Raw genomic sequence first — 21,502 nt, forward strand, 5'->3', positions numbered from 1 at the left:
AAAGGTATCCACTAGCTTTTATACACTTAAAAGGAAGGCTGACTAAGGAACAGTGCTAAAATATAAAAAAATACTCAAAAATTACAGGCTTAACAAAGTTTGCCGGGTCAGCTATTTTTATTATAAATGTTTCGAACTGCCTAAGCAATTGATAAACTAGCATTTGTAAATATTATGAAGGTGTTTTGTATCCTTCATGATTAAGAATACTCGTTAAAACCGTCAACATAGAGACTGATCAATGTTACCCCAAAGCATCAAATTCTTAACAGAGTCGAAATTTATTTTTAAATCAAATTTAAAACAGTGTAATAAATTTCTGCACAATGCTTTACGTTCAGAGGAGTCCAGTAGTGGTTTTAAAAATGTACAATATGGCACATTCCTCTTAATAGGAAAAACGAAAAATATTGAAAATAAAATTATCAATCTTACCCCGGATTACGGTATGTTTGTTTTATCTGCCTTCCAGTTATATGCATCAGATTGTAACAAAAAATTAAAAGAACCGCAAATTTACCCAGAGTATATTTATTCTAAATCGGAAAACAAACAAACCTATTAAAATTCAAATATTCAATATTTATTCGGTAAATATGTCCTCACAATCACAACTCAACTTGAACTCAGTAATCATGCCTGATAATGACCGGTGTGTTTTCCGCGATTCGCTCGCGGCCGATAGAATAAAAATATTCTCATCCGAGCCGTGCCAGTAGAAAGGGGTTTATTTTGAATCATTCAGCATAGAAGATGCTTTCTGCGGTTGCGGTGACGTTGTTCTCGACGCTGATAGTGGCCGCCAGTGGTTGCGGCAATTTCGATCATCATCAGTGGCCGAATCGCAGCGGCATAGTGCACTTGTTCGAGTGGAAATGGGACGACATAGCGGCGGAATGCGAGCGATTCTTGGCACCCAAGGGGTACGCCGGAGTTCAGGTTTCACCACCGACGGAGAATTCGATTGTGACGCAACCGATGCGACCATGGTATGAACGGTATCAACCGATTTCCTACCGGCTGGCAACGCGATCTGGAGATGAGCAGCAGTTTGCAGCCATGGTGCGCCGATGCAATGCCGTTGGGGTCAGGATTTACGTGGATTTAGTGATCAATCACATGGCCGGGACAACGGCAAATGGTGGCACGGGAGGATCGGAAGGTAATTCCGGGACGATGCAGTTTCCGGCTGTGCCCTACGCCACAAATGATTTTCACAAACCATGCGCCATCAACGATTACAACAACGCTTGGGAAGTGCGCAATTGTCAGTTGGTTGGGTTGCCAGATTTAGATCACAGCCTTGAATGGGTACGTGGTAGGATTGTTGATCTAATGAATAAGCTCGTTGATTCCGGAGTAGCCGGCTTCCGAGTGGATGCTGTAAAACACATGTGGCCACAGGACCTGAAAGTGATTTACAGTAGGGTTAAAAACCTAAACAGATCCCATGGGTTCAGGGCCGGTGCTAGGCCATTCATTACTCAGGAGGTGATCGATTTGGGTGGGGAAGCTGTTTCGAAAAATGAATACACAGAGCTGGGGACGGTGACGGAATTTAGATTTTCCGCTGAAATCGGTAAAGCCTTCCGTGGAAGGAATCAACTGAAGTGGCTGCGTAACTGGGGTCCCGAGTGGGGCTTCCTTCCGTCTAGTTTGGCTCTTGTGTTTGTTGACAATCACGACAACCAACGGGGTCACGGGGCAGGTGGCGCTGATATTCTCACGTACAAAGATCCCAAATCCTACAAGATGGCAATCGCATTTATGCTTGCCCATCCGTACGGAATCCCACGCGTAATGAGCTCTTTCGCATTTGAAAACTCCGACCAAGGGCCACCGCAAGATGCCAATGGGAACCTTATTTCACCATCGATCAACCCGGATGACACATGCGGTAATGGATGGGTTTGCGAGCATCGATGGCGTGAGATCTACGGCATGGTCGGGTTTCGAAACGCCATATCTTCATCGTCACCGCTGGCCAATTGGTGGGACAATGGCAATCAGCAGATTGCGTTCTGTCGCGGGACAAAGGGTTTCATTGCATTCAATTTAGAAGACGCAGTTGACCTAGATCAGGAGCTAAACACATGTCTGCCGCAGGGGACCTACTGTGATGTGATCTCGGGTGGGAAGATCAATGGCCAGTCTGGATGCACCGGAAAGAGCATTACCGTTCGTTCGGGAGGTCTCGCGAGGATTCAAATCCCAGCCGGCGCTCAAGACGGCGTGTTGGCGATCCATATCGGCGTGAGTCACCAGTAAACCATTTAATCCGATTGTGCGTCTCTTTTTAAATTTTGAATGGTTTAATTCCAGGCTAAGCTGTGATTATCGAGAAATCAGACGAAACTGGAGAAGCTGTATTGTCAATACTTGGTCAGTCAATCATATTATTTTAGTTTGTAAAAGATCAAGATAAAACGGTGTGAAAAATAAAGCAAAATACATAAGTGAAAAGTATAAAACTTTTCTCCTAATTATCATATTGTTTTGATTCCTTTGGGATTGGGAAATACATTGTGAAAATTAATTACGTTAATTATTTTACAAATATGGAACCGATCAACAGTAGTCAAGATTTATACAAAAAATCCTGATCATCGCATATAACCTCTTTGTTTAACATTTTTCTTATCGGTGTCGTCAATGAAGTTTAAAAGGAAAAATATTAAAAATAATTATTAAATTTATAAATTAACTAGCTGACCCGGTGTGCTTTGCTACACCTTTCAAAATCAAATGATATTTTCAAAAATTATTCAAATTTTTATTGTTTTATTGGCATTATTTTAAATCAAATTTTAACATATCCGCAACCGCTATAAAATTAGAGCTGCAGCTGGAGTTTCAAATTACAACACAAAGATAACTTAAACTAATATTCTGAATCTTGCTCTAATAAATTGTATTAATGATCTGATAATTTCAATCTGTTTCAGTTCGTGTTTGGTGATCGTGCGAGTTAGACGCAAATTCTTCAAGCTCCAATAGTTTTTTTTTCTAACCACGCACCGTCGGCTTTAAAGCTGAGCGGTAACAATAGCTTCAATCCAATTCCTAAGTAAAGAAAGGAATATGGCGGAACTGGAGTTAAAAGCGAATTCGCTTCGTATACGATTCCAGCGTGGAAGCACGGAACCAACAGAAGCTCAAATATTTGAGTTTCTGAAAGGGAAACTTGGCCTCAAACCCGACAATCTGTTGGCCATGTACAAAGATCGCCCAGAGTTATCAGTTATCGTTAAATTTAAAACTGATAGTGATCTGCAGGCAACGTTGCAGAATCACCCAGGAACGATGGATTTCCATCACGGTACAAGTGGGAAAAGTGCGGTTCAACTGTCTCCAGCATCAGCTGTCGTCCGTTATGTGAGACTATTCAACCTTCCCCCGGAGATCGATGACCGGGAGATTTGGACAGCGATGTCAAAATTTGGCAAAGTTCAGCGAGCTGTTCGGGAAAAATATGGTGCCGACACTGGATTTCCTATCTGGACTTCGGTTCGTGGAGTCTACATGGAGTTGGACGAAGGAGTAGAAATCCCCAGCAGCGTGCATATACGAAATATACGCGCTCGTGTCTTTTACGAAGGATTGATCAACAAATGCTTCAAATATGGCAGCACCGAGCATTTGAAGATCAATTGTCCCAAGATCTCGGTAAATGAGCGGATGGACCAAAACCGTCGAGCGGAAGGCAAGCCGGAAGAGCAGGGAGTGGAAAACATTCAAACACAGAAACCATCATACAGCACAATTGCCAGCAACACGTGGTCGAAACCGTTGAAAGTTCGATCGCCAGCGATGCTCCCGAGTTCGTCTTCATCCGACGTCGCCCAAAACGGACTCACGAGTTTGAACGCTTTATTCCCGGCTGCAGCGAAACCGAGACGCAGCGCACAACCTTCTTCCTCTCCAACCCAGCGGAATTTGGATTCGACGATGGAAGCTACCGAAGAGGCGTCGCCAGCAATCGGTGATGCGAATGATGCGATGCCAACGACGTCAACCGACGAAAGCCACCCGAAAGATGTTACCGAGATGGGTATGGATTGCGTAGATGACAACCGGAAGCGAGGACGGCCGAAGGGGACCAATGAGACGGTGCCGCGTTCGGGCTCAGAAGCCAGCTCGGACTCCGAAAGTCTAGCTTCTGAGGAAATGGATCTTCATCAAACATCGATCAGCGCATCTCAAGGTATGATGACCAGGAATAAAAAGAAGGTGCAACGTTTGCGTGACAGTGGAGGTAAGGTAGACGAAGTTAGCAAAGCTAGTCCGAATGTAGGTTAGTTTTTTTCCTTTCTGCTTTTTACCAGTAATTGAATTATTATTTTCTTTGTAATTTTCTTTTTACATAATTTTTGTTCAGTCATGAATTATATTTTGAGAATAGCATCTGTTAATTTGAATAGTTCTAATAGCTTGGTCAACAAATTCCTTCTACGAGATTTTATGTACAATAATGATGTTGACATACTGTTTCTACAGGAAGTATGTTACTCTAATTTTTCTTTTATTCCATTCCATTTCATTAATAAATTTAAATGATTCAGGATCGGGAACCGCCATTTTGTTGAGATCATCGCTGGAGTTTTCTGAACCTTTATTTGAAAAAAGTGGCCGAATATCTTCAATTATTGTTTATAAAACTAATTACGTAAATGTTTACGCACACTCGGGAACCAATAGAAAAAAAGAACGAGAAAATTTATTTATTAACGACCTTTCTTTGCACATAGCTAAACCAAACTGTTTCCAAACTGTTATTGGCGGCGATTTCAACTGTGTTTTGAATCCCATAGATTCAAGCGGGAGCTCTAATAACGTATCGTCAGCATTAAAGAATGTTGTTAATTTACTTAAACTGAAAGATATTGCATTAGAATTAAAAAAAAACACCCACACATTTTTCCGAGGAGATACCTCTTCAAGACTGGACAGATTCTATATTTCAAAAAACTTGTCGAATAATGTGCTGGATTTTTCTACTGTTGCTGTTCCTTTTTCTGACCATTGCGCAATTTTAATGAAACTTAAAGTAAATCAAGACTCTATTATCATTAAAGGCAGAGGATATTGGAAAGTTAATAGTTCGATTCTTAAAAATTGCTCGGCAAATGAACGCTTTGTTGAAAACTATCAAACATGGAAGTTGCGTCAATTATATTTTAATGATAGAAATAGGTGGTGGCACGAGGTTGCGAAAAATAAATTAAAACAATTTTATAAACGCGAAAGTTGGACGTTGAATAATTCCATAGCTAGTGAAAAAAGTTATTTTTATGCGAAATTAATGGAGTGGATGCAGAAAAAGAGCCTAAATATTCCAACACTTTTGGACATAGGTGTAATAAAATCAAGGCTACTCGAAATTGAAACAAATAGGATTAAACACTTTTCGAATAACTTAAATGAAAATAGCGTTCTACAAAATGAGTTAACAAATATATTTCAAGTTGCGGCACATGTTAAACGTATTGAAACTTCTGCAAATTTCAAACTTATTGATGATGGTATTTTAATCACTGAAAGTAATGTGTTACTGAACAAAGTTTTTGATTTTTACACAGATTTATTTTCATGCAAAGTTAATTCTGCACAAAATGAAGAGAACGACCCGATTAACAACTTAAGTAAAAATTTGAATGACGAAGATAGATCATCTTTAATGAAAGAAATAACAGATGATGAACTTAAATCCGTATTGAAACGTTGCTCCAAGAAAAAAAGTCCCGGTCCGGATGGTTTGACCTATGAGGTATATATTAATCATTATGATCACTTCAAAGATGATTTACTTTTTATTTTTAACGGTTATTTATCTGGATCTATTCGCCCGCCAAAATCATTCACAGATGGTATTATCACATTAATTCCTAAGAAAGGTAATAAGTCAAGTTCCTTGAATGATTTTCGACCAATAAGTTTATTAAACTGCGACTACAAGTTGTTTATGAAAATTTTAGCTGAACGTTTAACGAATATACTTTCCAAAATAATAGGACCCGGACAAGCAGCTTTTGTTAATCCAAATTCTTGCGTTGAAAACTTAAAAGATGTTAGAAGAATTCTCACAAAATCAGTAGAAAGTGCTAAATTCAAAGGAGCATTAGTCAGTTTAGATCTGCATAAAGCTTTTGACCGTGTAAATCATGACTATCTATGGAAAATTTTGGAAAAATTTAGGTTCCCGCCTTCTTTTATCAACTGCTTGAAAAATTTATACGTTAACGCTTGTTTCAAAGTACTCGTAAATGGTTTTCTTACAAGAGAAATCAAAATTAACTCTTCAGTTCGACAAGGGTGTCCGATGAGTATGATTCTGTTCATTCTGTATATTGAACCTCTTATTAGGCATCTCGCGAATGAAATCAATGGTGTTCTTGTTTACGATAAGTTTATTAATGTAATTGCATACGCTGATGACCAGGTAGTTTTCGTAAGGAATGATAAAGATTTTGATATTTTATTTGAAATCATAGATTCATATGGCCTTTACGCGCACATTCAGCTAAACAAAGACAAATCCGAATTTATTAGATTGAATAAAGCGTTTTTTGGTCCTCAAAAAATTCGAGAGGTTGATAGAGTGAAAATTCTGGGTGTAATATTCGAAAAAACGTGGAATTCTTCGATCACAAGTAATTATAATAAACTCATAAGTTCAATAAAAGGCACTTTGATAAAGCACAATGTTCGGGCTCTAAATCTCTACGAGAGATGTTTTGTTTTAAACGTTTACATTTTGTCAAAGCTATGGTATGTTTCGCAAATCTTTCCTCCTCTGAACAGTCATTTAGCGGAATTAAAATCCGCTTCAGGAAAGTTTATTTGGAACGGTTACATTTTTAAACTAAACAGAAATCAACTTTACTTAGATTTTGATAAAGGAGGATTGAAACTAACAGATCCAGAGGCTAAAGCTAAAGCATTATTTTTGAAAAACATATTTTACAATCAGGATGTGGACGGTGGTTTTGCTTTGGAAAACTATCTCATTGAATCAAGATCTAAATCATTTCTATCGCGGAATGCAAGAGAGTGGATAAACGAAGGTGTAGATGTAACGACAAATTTTGACTTACCGACAACTAAAGCTCTATATAATTATTTTTTAGATAAAATGCAAATAAAACCCGATATAGAAAATAAATTGTCAGTTGAATGGAAAAATGTGTGGGCAAATTTGAATTATAAACTCATTTCTTTCCAAGATCGCTCATTGGTTTATTCTTTTGTAAATGACTTGATACCAAATAAAAGAAAATTAGAAATGTACAATGTTGGTAATTTGAAATCAGTGATTTGTGAAAAATGTGGCTCCATAGATGATAATATGCATCGTTTAAAATCATGTAAAAATGCTAATGCAGTTTGGAAATGGTGCGAAAGTATAATAAAAAATCGTTTAAAATTAAAAATCAATGACATTGAAAATATCTTACAAAAAATTATTCCAAATAACTGTAAAAAACTTAAGGCAGCATTATGGTTGGTAACGAAAGCGATTTCATACAATTTGAGGGTGGCCGATCCTAGTTTGTATGTTTTTAAAAGAGAATTGAGGGAAGTGAGGTGGAATAACAGAAAGCAATTCAAAGCGGAGTTTGGTGTGTTTTTGAATATTTGTTGACCCAAGTTTTGAGTATGGCAGTTAGATATGAGTTAGGCTAGTTAGTTGACCATGTAATGTAAAAACACGATTTTTAGCTTTAAATAAAAAAAAAAAAATAAATAAATAAATAAATAAAATCTGTCTGAAGGGTCTCAAATTAATCGTACGCAAACAATCTAAGTTATAAAATATGGTTGCTTTTTCATGATATGTTCTGAATTTATGCTGAAAACTGATAAGAGAGCCCTCTCCCCTGTCCTTCCCTTCACCCCTTGCTGAATGGAGGTCGTGATGTTTAATAATCCTACCCATTTTTTTCGTTCCCAAAAATCCTCTTATATCAAATATAGATGATAAGTTTTTAAGCTTTACAACAAAATGAATATGGAGCCCCCTCCTTTCTTCCCCTCTCTACACTGTAAAGCGTAAGGGTCTATAACATTCGTAGAAACATATTTCGTAGCCAAGTACCTTTCCATGCCATATCTGTTTCCATTTGTTGGCTTCGTTAGCATAAATTGAGAACTTATGCTAACAAAATTCTATTGGGCTCACCTCCTTCCACATCAACCTACCGCAAGATAGGAATTGTTTTACATAGAAAAAGTTTTTTTCGTACTCAAATACTTTTTGATGCCAAATTTGGTTTCATTTGCTCGATTAATTCTCTAGTTATGCAAAAAAAATTGTATGGAAGTCCCCCTTTCCCCCTTTATATCTTTCCGCTTAAATAAGGCAGGGCTTCAATTTATAATAGAAACATTTCTCGTATCCAAATACCCTCACATGCCAAATATGGTTCAATTTGTTTGATCCACTCTCCAGTTATACTGAAAATTGTAAGGGAGACCTCTTCTCCCCCTTTTCATACATCTTTTTGAAGGAGTGAGGAATACCAAATATTCATAGGAGCATTTCTCGTACCCAAATATCGTTCCATGCCAAACTTTATTCCATTTGCTGTTGTAGTACTTGAGTTATACAGTAAACATTATATGAAACTTCCCACCCTCTTTCCTTTCTTAGATCATTAGAACATATCACGTTCCGAAATATCCGCCCATGCCAAATTTGGTTCCATTTGCTTGATAAGTTTTTGAGTTATGTAAAAAATTTAAAAGAGGGCTCCTCAGGGGAGGGGTCTGAAATAATCATAGAAAAATGTTCCGTATCCAAATACCCTCCCATGCCAAGTTTGCTTACATTTGCTTCATTAGTTTATGAGTTGATACCATTTGCTTGATTGGTTCTCGAGTTTTGCAAAAAATTGTCTTTTGTTTGGGAGGCCCCTCCCCTCCCCCTTCCTGTTAGGGGGGGGGGGGGGTGGTCACAAACTATAATAGGAACCTTCCCCGGCCTCCAATACCCCCACCTGTTTCACGTGAATCGGTTCAGTAGTTTCCGAGCCTATAAGGAACAGACGGAAAGACAGACAGACAGACAGACCAGACAGACAGACAGACAGACAGACAGACAGACAGACAGACAGACAGACAGACAGACAGACAGACGGAAATTCATTTATATATATATATAGACAAGGGAATCCAAATGGTTCACCTCCATCTCAAGACGAAACCCTGACGATCTATTAGCGCATAATGCGGGCTGTCCGATTTTACCTGGTGTTTTTTAAATGTAGGTTGAAATAGTATTATGGTTATGCATTTTGTCATTGTAACTCTAAAAACATACATTTGATGTGCCTATAGTGTTGATAAAAATATGTAGAGTATGGTGGGGTAAAAGTACGACCTTAGTGCTATCCTATTTTTAGAAAATTTTGTAGTTGTTATTCCAAAAAACCGAGAACAGCATTTGATTCCTTAGACTTTAGTCTCTCTTCTAAAAAATTACGAAGATAATCTATCGACGCATTTGATAGCAGTAGTAAAAATGCCTAACTGCTTTTGAAACGTACTTTTACCCCACCTCTGGGGCAAAAGTTCGAATGATGTGGGGTAAAAGTACGAGTTCCACAATTCTGCATGAAGGTAAGAGGAATATTATTTTGTATCAATCTTTGCTTACAGCAGCAGCTTCTGTGTTCGCTTCTGATACAAATCCTATACATGGGCGAACAACCTGCGCGAATTTACAGTTTTCTACTTATTGTCCTTATTCAACAGGTTTTCGAAATTGAGTTCTCATCGTATTTGAGCAATTTTTCGTGCGAACAAGTCTTTCTAGAAACAAAAATATGCGCTGATGTTTCCAGTGCATTTAAAAATAAAGTTGACACTTTCCTTTCAGATTTATTTCAGTGGACCCTGTATATCAATCGTACTTTTGCCCCATTTGCAGTTCGTACTTTTACCCCTTCAAGGTTTCTTGTAATTCACAGTTGATTGTGAAAAATAGAGACATATAAATTAAATTCTTTCTTCGACATTTGAAAGTGGTTGAAAACAACTAAACAGACACATTAAAACTTTCATCGAATACCAGAATCTTGATTGCTCAAACAGGTTTGCCGTAATTTTGAATATTACATCATTTTTATAAAAAAGCTACTTTACCTCATTTTACGGAGTATTATCAACTTCTACGAATAAAAATTATGTCTGGATGTAGGCAGTCCAAATCTTAATCAATCCACGTTAGAGTTTTGAATTTTACTGTTCTCGGTTTGGGATAATCACAAAACGTACTTTTACCCGACTCGTACTTTTACCCCACCTTACTCTATTTTATACATTTGAACAAATTTCTCAAATAGTCTGAATAATTTAAAAAAAAAATCATTGAAGAAAAATAAATAACGCATTTGCAGCCATTTTAAGCTGTAGCTCAGAAGATAAACACTAAAGAAACTTGACGTTCGAGGCAATCTATTATATAAAATTGTTGTGTAACGGTGTTAGGTGGTGTTAGTACCACTATTCCTCTGAAATGTCACAATCGATTGTAATGAAACTGTTTTTAGAATATTCTGTAGGCATGAGAATCCGTTTTTATCAAATTAAAAAAAAAAAAAAACAACGTCACATCAATTGTCCGTAAAATCTTCAAAAAAGTGTGTAAAATTTCAAATAATGACATCCAAAAAATACGTTGAAAATTGACATGAAGCAGTAGACTGAGTCGATTTGGGGTCATTTTTGAATTTCTCAAACCCTGGGGTCTTAAAAGCTTCATCTTGGTCCAAAACTCATCCATGATTTTTTGCAGAATTTATAAGTAACGTTTACATGAGTAAATTTGAACTTTAAGGTTTGTATGGGAAAATTGAATATTTTCTTCTGTGGACCCGAGCCATCTGACAGTTTTTGTGAAAATTCGTAAAAAAAATTTGAAAAGGAGGTTTGTTTATTAAAATGCTTGTATGTTGTAATGTTTGTAAAACAAATGCACATACTTATACGACAACACTTTTCAGGAGCAGAAGAATCTAGTAAAGGAAAATTCTCCGGAAAACATTCCGAAAGAAAGGCTATTATAAACTATTATAACTATTATAACTATTATAAATTTTTACGATATGATATTTTCGAGGAATAAAAATAACGTCAGTTTAACCACTAATCACACTGACATGAGACTTATAGACAAAATTCCTCTCAGTTCATTTTCGAGCAGCGCCAAAAACCGAAATTTAGTGTCCAGTCAGTGGTCAGTGATGTAACTTTTAAGTTTAAGTCCATCTATTCCAGCTGGATTAACAAACAAAATGATTGATTTTTCATTATTTGATACTGAAAACATCTAATTTTCTTTTTTTTTTTCTTTATCCCAAAATTGAGCTGAGTACTTTTGCTAAAAACGTGTGAATGAGAATTAAATGAGGACCGAAATGTTTGCTTTGCTTCCTCAGCGTGCAGAATTGGAAAATAAGGAATCAAAACAGGAATCGCGAAATGTCAAAAACAGTGAGGCCAGGCAGTGCGTGAATCGACCTATGCAATACCTCGCAAGGCACTCTGCAGGGATGTTAATTGAATTTATTCTTTATCATTGCGAAAAGACATACCTCTAATAAACAGCTAACAACTTTTTTGCCTAATACGAAGTTACGGTCTTCGACAAAGTTGTTCAGAGGAAAATTTTATAAATTGGCACAAAAACTGTCAGATGGCTCGGTTCCACAGAAGAAACAAAAATGAAGTTGATTTTTCAGTACAAAATATTCAATTTTCCCATACAAACCTAAAAGTTCAAATTTACTCATGTAAACGTTACTTAAAAATTCTGCAAAAAATCATGGTTGAATTTTGGACCAAGACGAAGCTTTCAAGACCCCAGGGTTTGAGAAATTCAAAAATGACTCCAAATCGACTCAGTCTAATGAAACAGTGCCATCCATTGCGCCGTTTAAAAGTATAAAATCCAATTTTCAAGTGCCCAGTTTTCGAAAAGGCGTAAACGTATATGAACTTATTAATAATTAAATTAACGCCGCTTTCAAATAGACAGGTTCAATTTATTTCTAGATAAATGCAATTAGAGTTACTATTGACTGGAAAGAATGCATTTCCTGTACTTAGTACGGTTTTTACTTATAGACTTTTTTCGGTGAGTGAAAGAACTTTTTTTTTAAATTTATGTAACTTTTCGGGTTACTTTTCTTCACTTGTCATCAGATGCTCCAAAGTAAGACGTAACGTTACGAAAATTTAAAAATAAAAAATAGTTGTCTTACTCAATGAAAAAAGTCAATAGGTAAAAACCGTATAAAAAGTACCGATGATAAACTGTTTTTCATTCCTTTATTTTTGCACTACTGAGGCAGTCGAAATTTCTAACAGTTTTATAATAAGCTTTTACACTTCTTGAACGGTTATCGTCAGAGGACAAAACGTCTATATCCAGTCAATTAGGAACATTCTTGACGATTAGTCTTACCCATCAGAACTGATTCCAGACATCTTTAAGCGGGTTACTTTCAAGTATCACTTTTGCATCCCATTGTCATGAAGTTAGCACTCCTAACTTGAAGTAAATTGCGATTAACTTTTAAGATATTTTTCCATTATTATTACCTAATATGCAACCAAAAGTCCCATATCTACTTAAATGCGTGCCTCCAAAGTTTCGCTTAACAAAGGTTCCAAAGCGAATTGGTACCAAATTTTCTCGAATGCGAACATGAAAGTTACAAAAAGTTCCTCAAATAGTCTTCTAACTATCGACTTGAAGTTCCAAGAAGTTCCTCAAATAGCCTTTTTTGCGACATGCCAATCGCATCCAATCAGTTTAAAAGTAACAAATTGGATCTCAAATAGCCTTCCATGAACTTAAAGTTTCAAGAAGTTCCTCAAATAGCCTTCTATTGACTTAAAGTTCCAAGAAGTGAAGGATGCCGGTTTTCAATAAAAGCAAGACTTGATAATTTTGATATTGGACTTTATTCGTTGACGTCTGGAAAATATCTGAATAACTCTTTTATACATAATCGTGGCCTCCTGTTTAGCTCTTAAACCTGTAGTCAACTTACATGGCTCCTACAGAAGTTCCTCAAATAGCCTTTTTTTATGACATGTCAATCGCATCCAATCAGTATAAAAGTTTTTTTTTGTTTCGATTATAGTCGTTTTAACATCTTTATGACATTCGCGACATTAAATCAACGATGAAGTTGGCGGATAAGTCAATGAAAAACTTATCCGGTACAACTGTAATCGATGTTTACTCTTGGGCTCGAACTCACGGACATCGGCCCAGAAAGCAACTGACTTGCCAACTGAGCTATATCACAAGCCCAGTATAAAAGTTACAAAATGGATCTCAAATAGCCTTCCATGGACTTAAAGTTTCAAGAAGTTCCTCAAATAGCCTTCTATTGACTTAAGTTCCAAGAAGTTCCTCAAATAGCCTTTTTGAGACATGTCCGCCATTTCATGAATATGCAATGTGAACTAACATCACAAAAGGGCATATAATCAATAAATTTTTTTTATAGCTTGGAAACTGTTGAAACGTATAATTTAAATATATTGAAATTTCACTTCAGAATAACTTAAAGCTAACTCGTTTCGAAAAGAGTACATTTTTTCACTTTAAAAAATGTTGTCGAACTGTATTTATTTACTTTCCACAATGCTTAAAAGTTATAAACATGGAATTCCAGTTTTTTTAAACCGATATTGATTTAACGGATGTTTAATTTATATGCCGTTTCGTAATGTTTCTGAGTAATAATTAACATGCGCCTTCGCTGCTGGCCGCTGGCTTCCCCTGCAGGTATTCTAGGAATGCTTACCACTTCGTTATTACCACTTCGAATTTTAGCTGCCGGTAAGGCAACATCTAGGCGTGGCGTCGTGTCATCGTGTTTGACTATTATCTCGAAGGGTCGCGGTTCCAATCTGGCATTAGGACTAATTTTTTTCATTAGGTTGTTTGATTGACAAAGTCAAAAACAAAGCAATCAGATGTCAGATGAATTGTGGACGATGGGAGGAATGAAGATGGATGGCTAGAAACCGGCAGCACCAGCCCGGTGGTGACCGCGAAGTAAGAGAGGAGAGGAGAGTTTTTTTTTGTTTTTGCTGATTAACCGATTATTTGTGAGCTGAACAGAAGGCCGTTTAAATCTGTAAGGAAACTTCAAAGTTTCAATAAGAACTTAAATTTTGGGCTGAATAAAAGGAACTTGAGCACATTGATTATGCTGATTAAGCTGTGTTTGACCTTTTCAACGAGACTTTTGGTTGCTTGGGAATTATTGTATAAAAAATATAAACGTACATAGTTCTGATGCATATAAAATAATTACGGACGAAAAATAAAAGTGGGAAGAATTCTATAACCCAATATCTACGCCTAGAAGGATAGTTTTGATTCATATCGAAAACAGAAAAAAAATAAGATGTTTTCGACAGAAATAGATGGAAAACATTTTTCGAACATGTACAAATGTACTTAACTGAAGATGTATCAAGCGCCTTTAAACTTTTAGAACATCAACAAAACCCTATGAAAATGAACAAACACATGAACTGAACAAGAGCCTGTCCTTTAAAATAGATAAGATGAGACCGAATGCAGAGATCTTTTTGATTTTTTGCAAGCATGGGTAAGTGAAAGTTATCTATAAAATAAATCACTTTTTGATAACAAAAAGTGACGTCCTCCCTGTAAGGATATGCATTTTTCGGAAGAATTTTCAGTTTAGAAGGTACACTAATGCAAATACAATCGTTCAACATTTATATAAAATCACAGTTAATTCACACGGTGGAACAAGTGCAAACGCGACTTTTATCCAGGAAACATCTACCTTTTAACAATTTTTTCTCCAAAGTGATTCAGCACTATGTGAGAAAAGTCAGAAAGGGGTAATCCGTGTGTTGAATGTGAAGTGCATAAAGCTTAGTTCTTTTAAAAAATGGGACAGTAACGAATGCTTGTATCTGAAAAACCATCCGTTTGATCTAAATACTTTCTATGAAGGAAATGAAGGTAATTTTATGATAATTCAGGAAAAAAAATGAAAAAAATATTTTCCATTCTTTGTAAGAAAAATTTCTATTTTATTCTTGGTACCTGCCAAAGGCCGGCGCACACTTTTTTCAGTCATGATATTGATCAGTTTTTCAAACTCATACTTAGTCTTATCTGTATTTTATTTATGAAATTTCACAGACGCATAGAAAGTTAGAAGAAATGACAGATGGTGAAAATGAGCGCGTAGAATGTATTAGAGGCATTATCATCACATACCAAATTTCTGTTCGGCACGGGCCAACTACCTCAATTAACAATTAACCTGAAAAACTCTCGGTGCAAAAAACGGGCAGCCGGTCGACACACATGGTAGTTTTTTAGGTTGATTGTTCAAAAACTGGAAAGTCTTGGTGAAACAACCAGCATAATATCACGAACACTACCAGCGCAAATAGGACTATGAAGTGGTAGATACAAATAGAGTTGCACCTTCCACTAAGTACACATTAGTAGGCCAAGCTTACATATCTGAGCATCTTTTTGTTCGTTCGGACTGCAAGTTACCCCTTGTGGAGCGAACCACGCTTGGCATACTAATGTGTAGTGGTAGATGCAACACTATCTGTATCTACCACTTCATAGTAGTTGGTCCGTGCCGAACAAAAATATGGTATGTGATGAAGATGCTTCTAATAAATTTTACCCACTCATTTCCACCATCTTTCATTTCTTCTAACTTTCTATCCTTCTATAAAATTTCATAATCTTAAGATGTCCCTACTAAAAAGGACATCACTTTTCACCAATAAGACCGAAAAATTAAGTTTCAAACGATAATCGTGACATTCATAGGAATCTCAATGAAATGTTATTAAAATGAATGTCACGACCGATAAAAGCTGGTGGCTCTTGCTTGTTTTAATCAGGAGGGATAAAGTTCTTGGAAGTGAGACTTTACCCATGTGGACTGGACAATCTGGCCGGTTCCGCAACCGAAAATTCATAAAGATCAGATTTTACCTTTTTTGCAGTTGCAGTTGTTTACCGATAGCACTACGAGCACACACATATCTAGGTAGGATCTTCAAGTGCAATCTAAGTTCCATGAAAAGATCCATCCACAGGAATGTGCTGCATCGTAGAGGCGTACAATTCCAAGGTATACCCGGCAAGCATTTTACTTATGCTAGAACCATCTACCTTCATCATACTATGTGTACCAGGTTATTTCACGACCAGGATTAGATCTCATGGCCGTTGCCATAGAAGACAAGGATGCTATCCTCTAGGCCACGATCTGCTGGCGGTACTTTAGGGTTACTGAAATGTTTCAATAATTAGATTGAGATCTCTCTTTTTGTTAAGAAAATTAGATGTCTAGTAATTCATGTAAATTTATGGGAATAGCGTTAATACAAAAACTTTCCGGTGCAACTTTAAAAATTTTATTTATTTGCTGAGCACATCGATATTTTACAACTTCGCATTGCGATGTATAGCCAAAACACCATCTTCGGCACCAGATGAAATGAAGATCTGAGCGTTGCCAGTTCCATCAACCGATACAACAGTTCCTGTACAACTGCTTCCTTGCTTGCTTCCGGAAATAACATCACAATACTGTCCAGCTGGTAAGCAAGTTTGCAAACGTTGGTTGAAATCTTGTCCCCATTGGTTGTTGAAGGCAATGAATCCATTTCCACCGCGACAGAAAGCAATCTGTTGATCTCCGTTGCTCCACCAATCGTTGAGTCCAGTTCCTACTACTGCGTTGCGGAAACCAACCATGTTGTAGATCTGCCTCCAACGGTGTTCACACATCCAGCGATCTCTGCAGCTGCCATCTGGGTTGAAGGAAGGTGACACGAGGTTACCATTAGCGTCCATTGGAGGTCCCTCATCACCGTGGCTGAAGGAGAAGGAGCTCATGATACGGGGGATACCAAACGGATATGCCAACATAAATGCCGTCGCCATTTTGTATTCTCTGGGTGTGGCATGGGTAAGGATATTGTCACCTCCAGCACCATGTCCTCGTTGATTATCGTGGTTGTCAACAAACACCAGTGAGCTAGTAGAAGCCATGAAACCCCATCCTGTTCCCCAATTATGTAAATGGGCAAGGCTAGCATGACGACGGAAGACTCGACCAATTTCAGCAGAGTATCTGAACTCAGTTACCGTTCCCAGGTCAGTGTATTCATAACGACTGATGCCTTCGCCTCCCAAGTCGATAACTTCCTGAGTGATGAACGGCCTGGCACCAGCTGGGAAATGATGGGCTGTGTTTAAGTTTTTGAGACGACCGAAAACTTCCCTCAGGTGATGAGGCCACATGTGCTTAACGGCATCAACACGGAATCCTGCCACTCCGAGATCGATCAGATCGTTCAAGTAGTTTACCACTGTGTCACGTACATATGCTACATCATAGTTCAAGTCAGGCATCCCAACAAGCCAGCAGTTACGAACCTGGTAGGGATCAGTATAGTCGTAGATTCCACAAGGAGGGTTGAAATCCCCAGGTCCATAAGGAACACCTGGGAACTGCTTGGCTCCAACATCAGACGTTGATCCACCTGTACCTCCATAACCGTCGGTTGCAGCCATATGGTTAATGATAACATCTGGATAGATCCTAACACCGACATCATTACAACGGCGCACCATGTTGGCAAACTGTTGACGATTTCCGGAACGGGTGGTCAGCTGGTAGGACAAAGGCTGGTAACGTTCGTACCAGGGTCTGTCGTGAATTATAACATTTTCGCTCGGTACTGAAGTTTGTACTCCGGCGTATCCATTGGGTGCCAGAAAGTTCTCACACTCATTGGCGATATCGTCCCACTTCCACTCGAACAGATGTACAATACCACTTCGACCAGCCCACCAATGAGTTTCCCATTGCGCTGACGTTAGCGCAATAAAGGCGGCTACCACGGTTAGTCCGATCAGCAGACGCATTCTGCTTAGCAGTTTGTCGTATCTTTGCAATCAATCGACTAACTTTTCGATGGCTGCTGAATTCTTTTATACCCGGCTTCCTATCAGCTGTTTCGGGGGTCTCAACAAACGATAAGCCGTTCTACGTTGCAACCTACCACAAGCTAAAACGGTGATTCAAGTGATTATCTTCGTAAATTCCCAAACAAATATCACGTTTTCCAGGTGTGACTGATTCGAACTTTTGTAAATTGGGAAACAACGATCCAAAATCATATGGTCAAATGTATTATCTAACCCGTAAATTCCCGGTTATCGTAAAAGCATAGATAATGATGTTATTAGATTTGAATAATTTTTATTTAAAATTACCCAAAAGCTGTTAAGAAAGTTATAAAACATGTGCATCATTTTGTCGTTAATATTAAAACCAAAAAAATAGAATAAACTTCCAAAATTCATACGATTTGGATTCGGGAAACATCGAGAAATGTTTATTGAATAAATTCATTGAATGACTAAGCTTTTTATGAGCAACTTTCCTGATTTCTCAATTGAACTTATGACTGGGTCATTAGGTGAGAAGTCAATTCGAAAACGATTTCAATGTTGATAAGATTAGAACACCAGATCTAAATATAATTGGGATTAATGAATAACATTTCAAACCATTTGAAAAAATGGCAGCACCTTCTTAGATTGTGATGTTTTTAACTTTATATTAAAAATTAGAATCAGTGGCTTGAAATGTACTCAAATATTCTCCAACAGTTCGTGGTGATTGCCTGTCCTTCATACTACATGTTCGTTGGACCGCTGCACCTTTTGTCTGAAAAATTTCGAGTTTTGCAACGAGTCGTTATACACAACACAATTTTACGCAAATTCTAAAAAAAATCCCTTTAACCCAATAATGCATAGTGTTGTTTTAAAACAACACCAATTAAAATCCAAATAATCCGGAAACGCGTGGATATTTTTGAATGGTGTACTGACAATAAATATTGTAGAATTCAAAAGAATTTAGCTTATGATATTATTATTACGAAATTTTATGTGTGAGATATCGAACAAAGTATGCGAAAAAATTGCAAAAATCAAATTATTATTATTATTTTTTTTTAAAGTAGTTTTTGAAACATCACTTTTATTTCTTGAGATTTGCAAATTCAAACAAAAAGTCATGCATTAAAGAATTAAAATTCATTCTTATGAGAAGCACATTTTAACAAATCATGGAAAATAGCATATTTTGATACAGTTTTCAGTGTCGAAAAGTTGTTTTTTCATCACTGACTTGCATAAATTTCATTTTGCATACAAACTTCCTTACTTAACCTTCCATTGCCGTTAGGATCTATATGATCCGAACTGTACTTTCTTAAAGCGATATCTCAGGAACTGTTAAAGCTATTTAGAAACATGGAATTTTCTGACTTTTTCCAAAATGAGGAACTCTACAATTTCTCATTTTTACATTTTGAAAAAGGTTAGCAGAGTTACCCAGCAAAAAAAGAACAATTAGCCGGTTAGGGTCATACAGACCCCGATTATTGTTTTGGCTCTAAAATCAAAACTACTGATCCGATTTTCATAAACAATACCATATTGAAATCGTCCAAATGTCTGCTATCAGATGTATCTTAAAAATTGAAATTGAATGTTTATAGTCATCAGAAAACGAACTTAAAGCCAAAAAAGTCCTTTAAAGTATGAGTGTTTTGCATCAAAGATAACTCATATTATTGGGGTCGTATTGATAAACGTTTGATAGAGATGAATTCAAATAGATAGGGGAGAATGAGGATACTTGATCCCTGGGGATACTTGATTCCTTAGCTATATCTCGAAACTGGAATGTCTTACAAATATCAAATGTTCTAGAAAAATGTGCCAAAATGAGCAAAATAACAATGTCTGTAGTTTAAAAATTTTTAACAAAATAATTGTTTGAGTAATTGAACTTTGTTTGAAAAATTTCACAAAATGTAACTTGAAGATCTTTTTTCATCCCTTTAAAATGTTCCTTACTTGGGAAAGTTATGAAAAAAATATTTGTTCCAATGTATCAATCGCTCGAGCGTAAAATGAACTTCATAATGCCATATTTTCAAAGTAATGGAAAATTCTCAACTTTTTTCAGAAAAAGTTTTCTAAAATGTTGGTTATGGGTACAATTGATCCCCCTTCCAAACGGCATATTCTTCTTCTGAATTGATCGTTATGATTGCTGATTACGAAATTACTAATATTTATCCAAAAACTAATATTTCTCGAACAATTGTCTGAAGAAAAATGCAAAAATAATAAATTTTCTCTTAACTATATAAAATAGCGCCTTTAAGTATGCAATGTTATTAGCGTTGAGACAAATTTATTGAATTTTCTTCTTATGTCTGCTATAAATTGTGAAATGAGAACAAACATGAACAAAATAGTCAATTAACATTCTATCTTGGGGTTTTGTTTGATTTTTATACAAGGATTAGGGCTTCCTGAATAAAAGATCAAGCCTCCTTCAATAGGGGATCAAGTCTCCCCTAACTTCAGAAAAATCGCAATTTTTTCACTCCCACGAAAATGCTTCTAGTTCATCAACGGGTTCAAGTATCGTTCTAATTTTTGGAGCATAGAAACTTGAAGTTACAAGCTGTCAGAAAATGTCAAAGACGGCGAGTTGCTAAATTTTTCCAAAAAGATATGGTGGAAATAAGAAAAGGGGATCAAGTATCCCCACTCTCCCCTATAGAGTTTTCAACAAGAATATCAATGATTTTTATTTTTTTCATATATTTCTAATAGCTGATCCCATACGAACTCCGTTTCGCTTTCAATTTAGAATATGTCATGAACAGTTTGAATGAATGTCAATTGTCAGGCATTTTCGAATGCGTTGTTGAGCAATCACTGCAAAAATGCGGAACACGTTATATGTTCGATTACTTTTTCTGTCGTTTGCTACTAAATTTGAAACTAGGAATCAATTGACCGTGCCAAAAAACCCCCGTATATGAATTTTCGTCTCGATGTGTTACAATCTCACGTAATTATTGCAGAAACAAATTTAACAGTTAATATGGCAGACCTCTTTTTGTCCTTTGATATAAACATTGAAATCAGAAATCAATTGACTATCCCAACCCCCGTGTATACATTTCGACTCGATTGTTGCATGACAACGCAATTTTTGCTCTTTAAAATAAAGATAAACCCCTTTTGGTGTCCTCTTTAACAATCTTAAATATCTGAAATCGATTGCTCTTCCCTCAAAACTCCCGTGTGCAAATTTTCAAACCAATCGATAGCATATTAACGTCAATATAGCAAAAACAGTGGAAAATGTGTATGGACGATCCCTTTTGTTGGCCCCTGGTAAAAAATTTAACACCTGAAATAGATTGCCAATCGCTGAAAACTCCCGTGTGCAAGTTTTCATCCCAATCCACTGTGAAATAACGTCAATATCGCAAACACAGTGAATAGTTAAAATGGACGACCCTTTGAGCCGACCTCTGACCCAAATTTTGATATAAGAATCCATTTTTGGCC

General features: G+C 36.8%; 2 protein-coding genes across 2 annotated transcripts; one reads left to right on the forward strand and one right to left on the reverse strand.

The window, feature by feature from the left end:
• The first annotated feature begins 687 nt into the window (after positions 1 to 687).
• LOC129740337 (alpha-amylase 1-like) lies at positions 688 to 2,483 on the forward strand. Its single transcript, XM_055731985.1, has 2 exons — positions 688 to 2,253; positions 2,323 to 2,483. Exons 1-2 carry the CDS (start codon positions 754 to 756, stop codon positions 2,332 to 2,334), a joined length of 1,512 nt encoding a protein of 503 aa, XP_055587960.1. The 5' UTR covers positions 688 to 753; the 3' UTR covers positions 2,335 to 2,483.
• Positions 2,484 to 16,441: 13,958 nt separating this feature from the next.
• On the reverse strand, positions 16,442 to 17,998 carry LOC129740339 (alpha-amylase A-like). Its single transcript, XM_055731988.1, has one exon. It carries the CDS (start codon positions 17,972 to 17,974, stop codon positions 16,484 to 16,486), a length of 1,491 nt encoding a protein of 496 aa, XP_055587963.1. The 5' UTR covers positions 17,975 to 17,998; the 3' UTR covers positions 16,442 to 16,483.
• Positions 17,999 to 21,502: the final 3,504 nt, after the last annotated feature.

The sequence above is a fragment of the Uranotaenia lowii genome, chromosome 1 (assembly GCF_029784155.1).
Source record: "Uranotaenia lowii strain MFRU-FL chromosome 1, ASM2978415v1, whole genome shotgun sequence".
Classification (NCBI taxonomy): Eukaryota; Metazoa; Arthropoda; class Insecta; order Diptera; family Culicidae; genus Uranotaenia; species Uranotaenia lowii.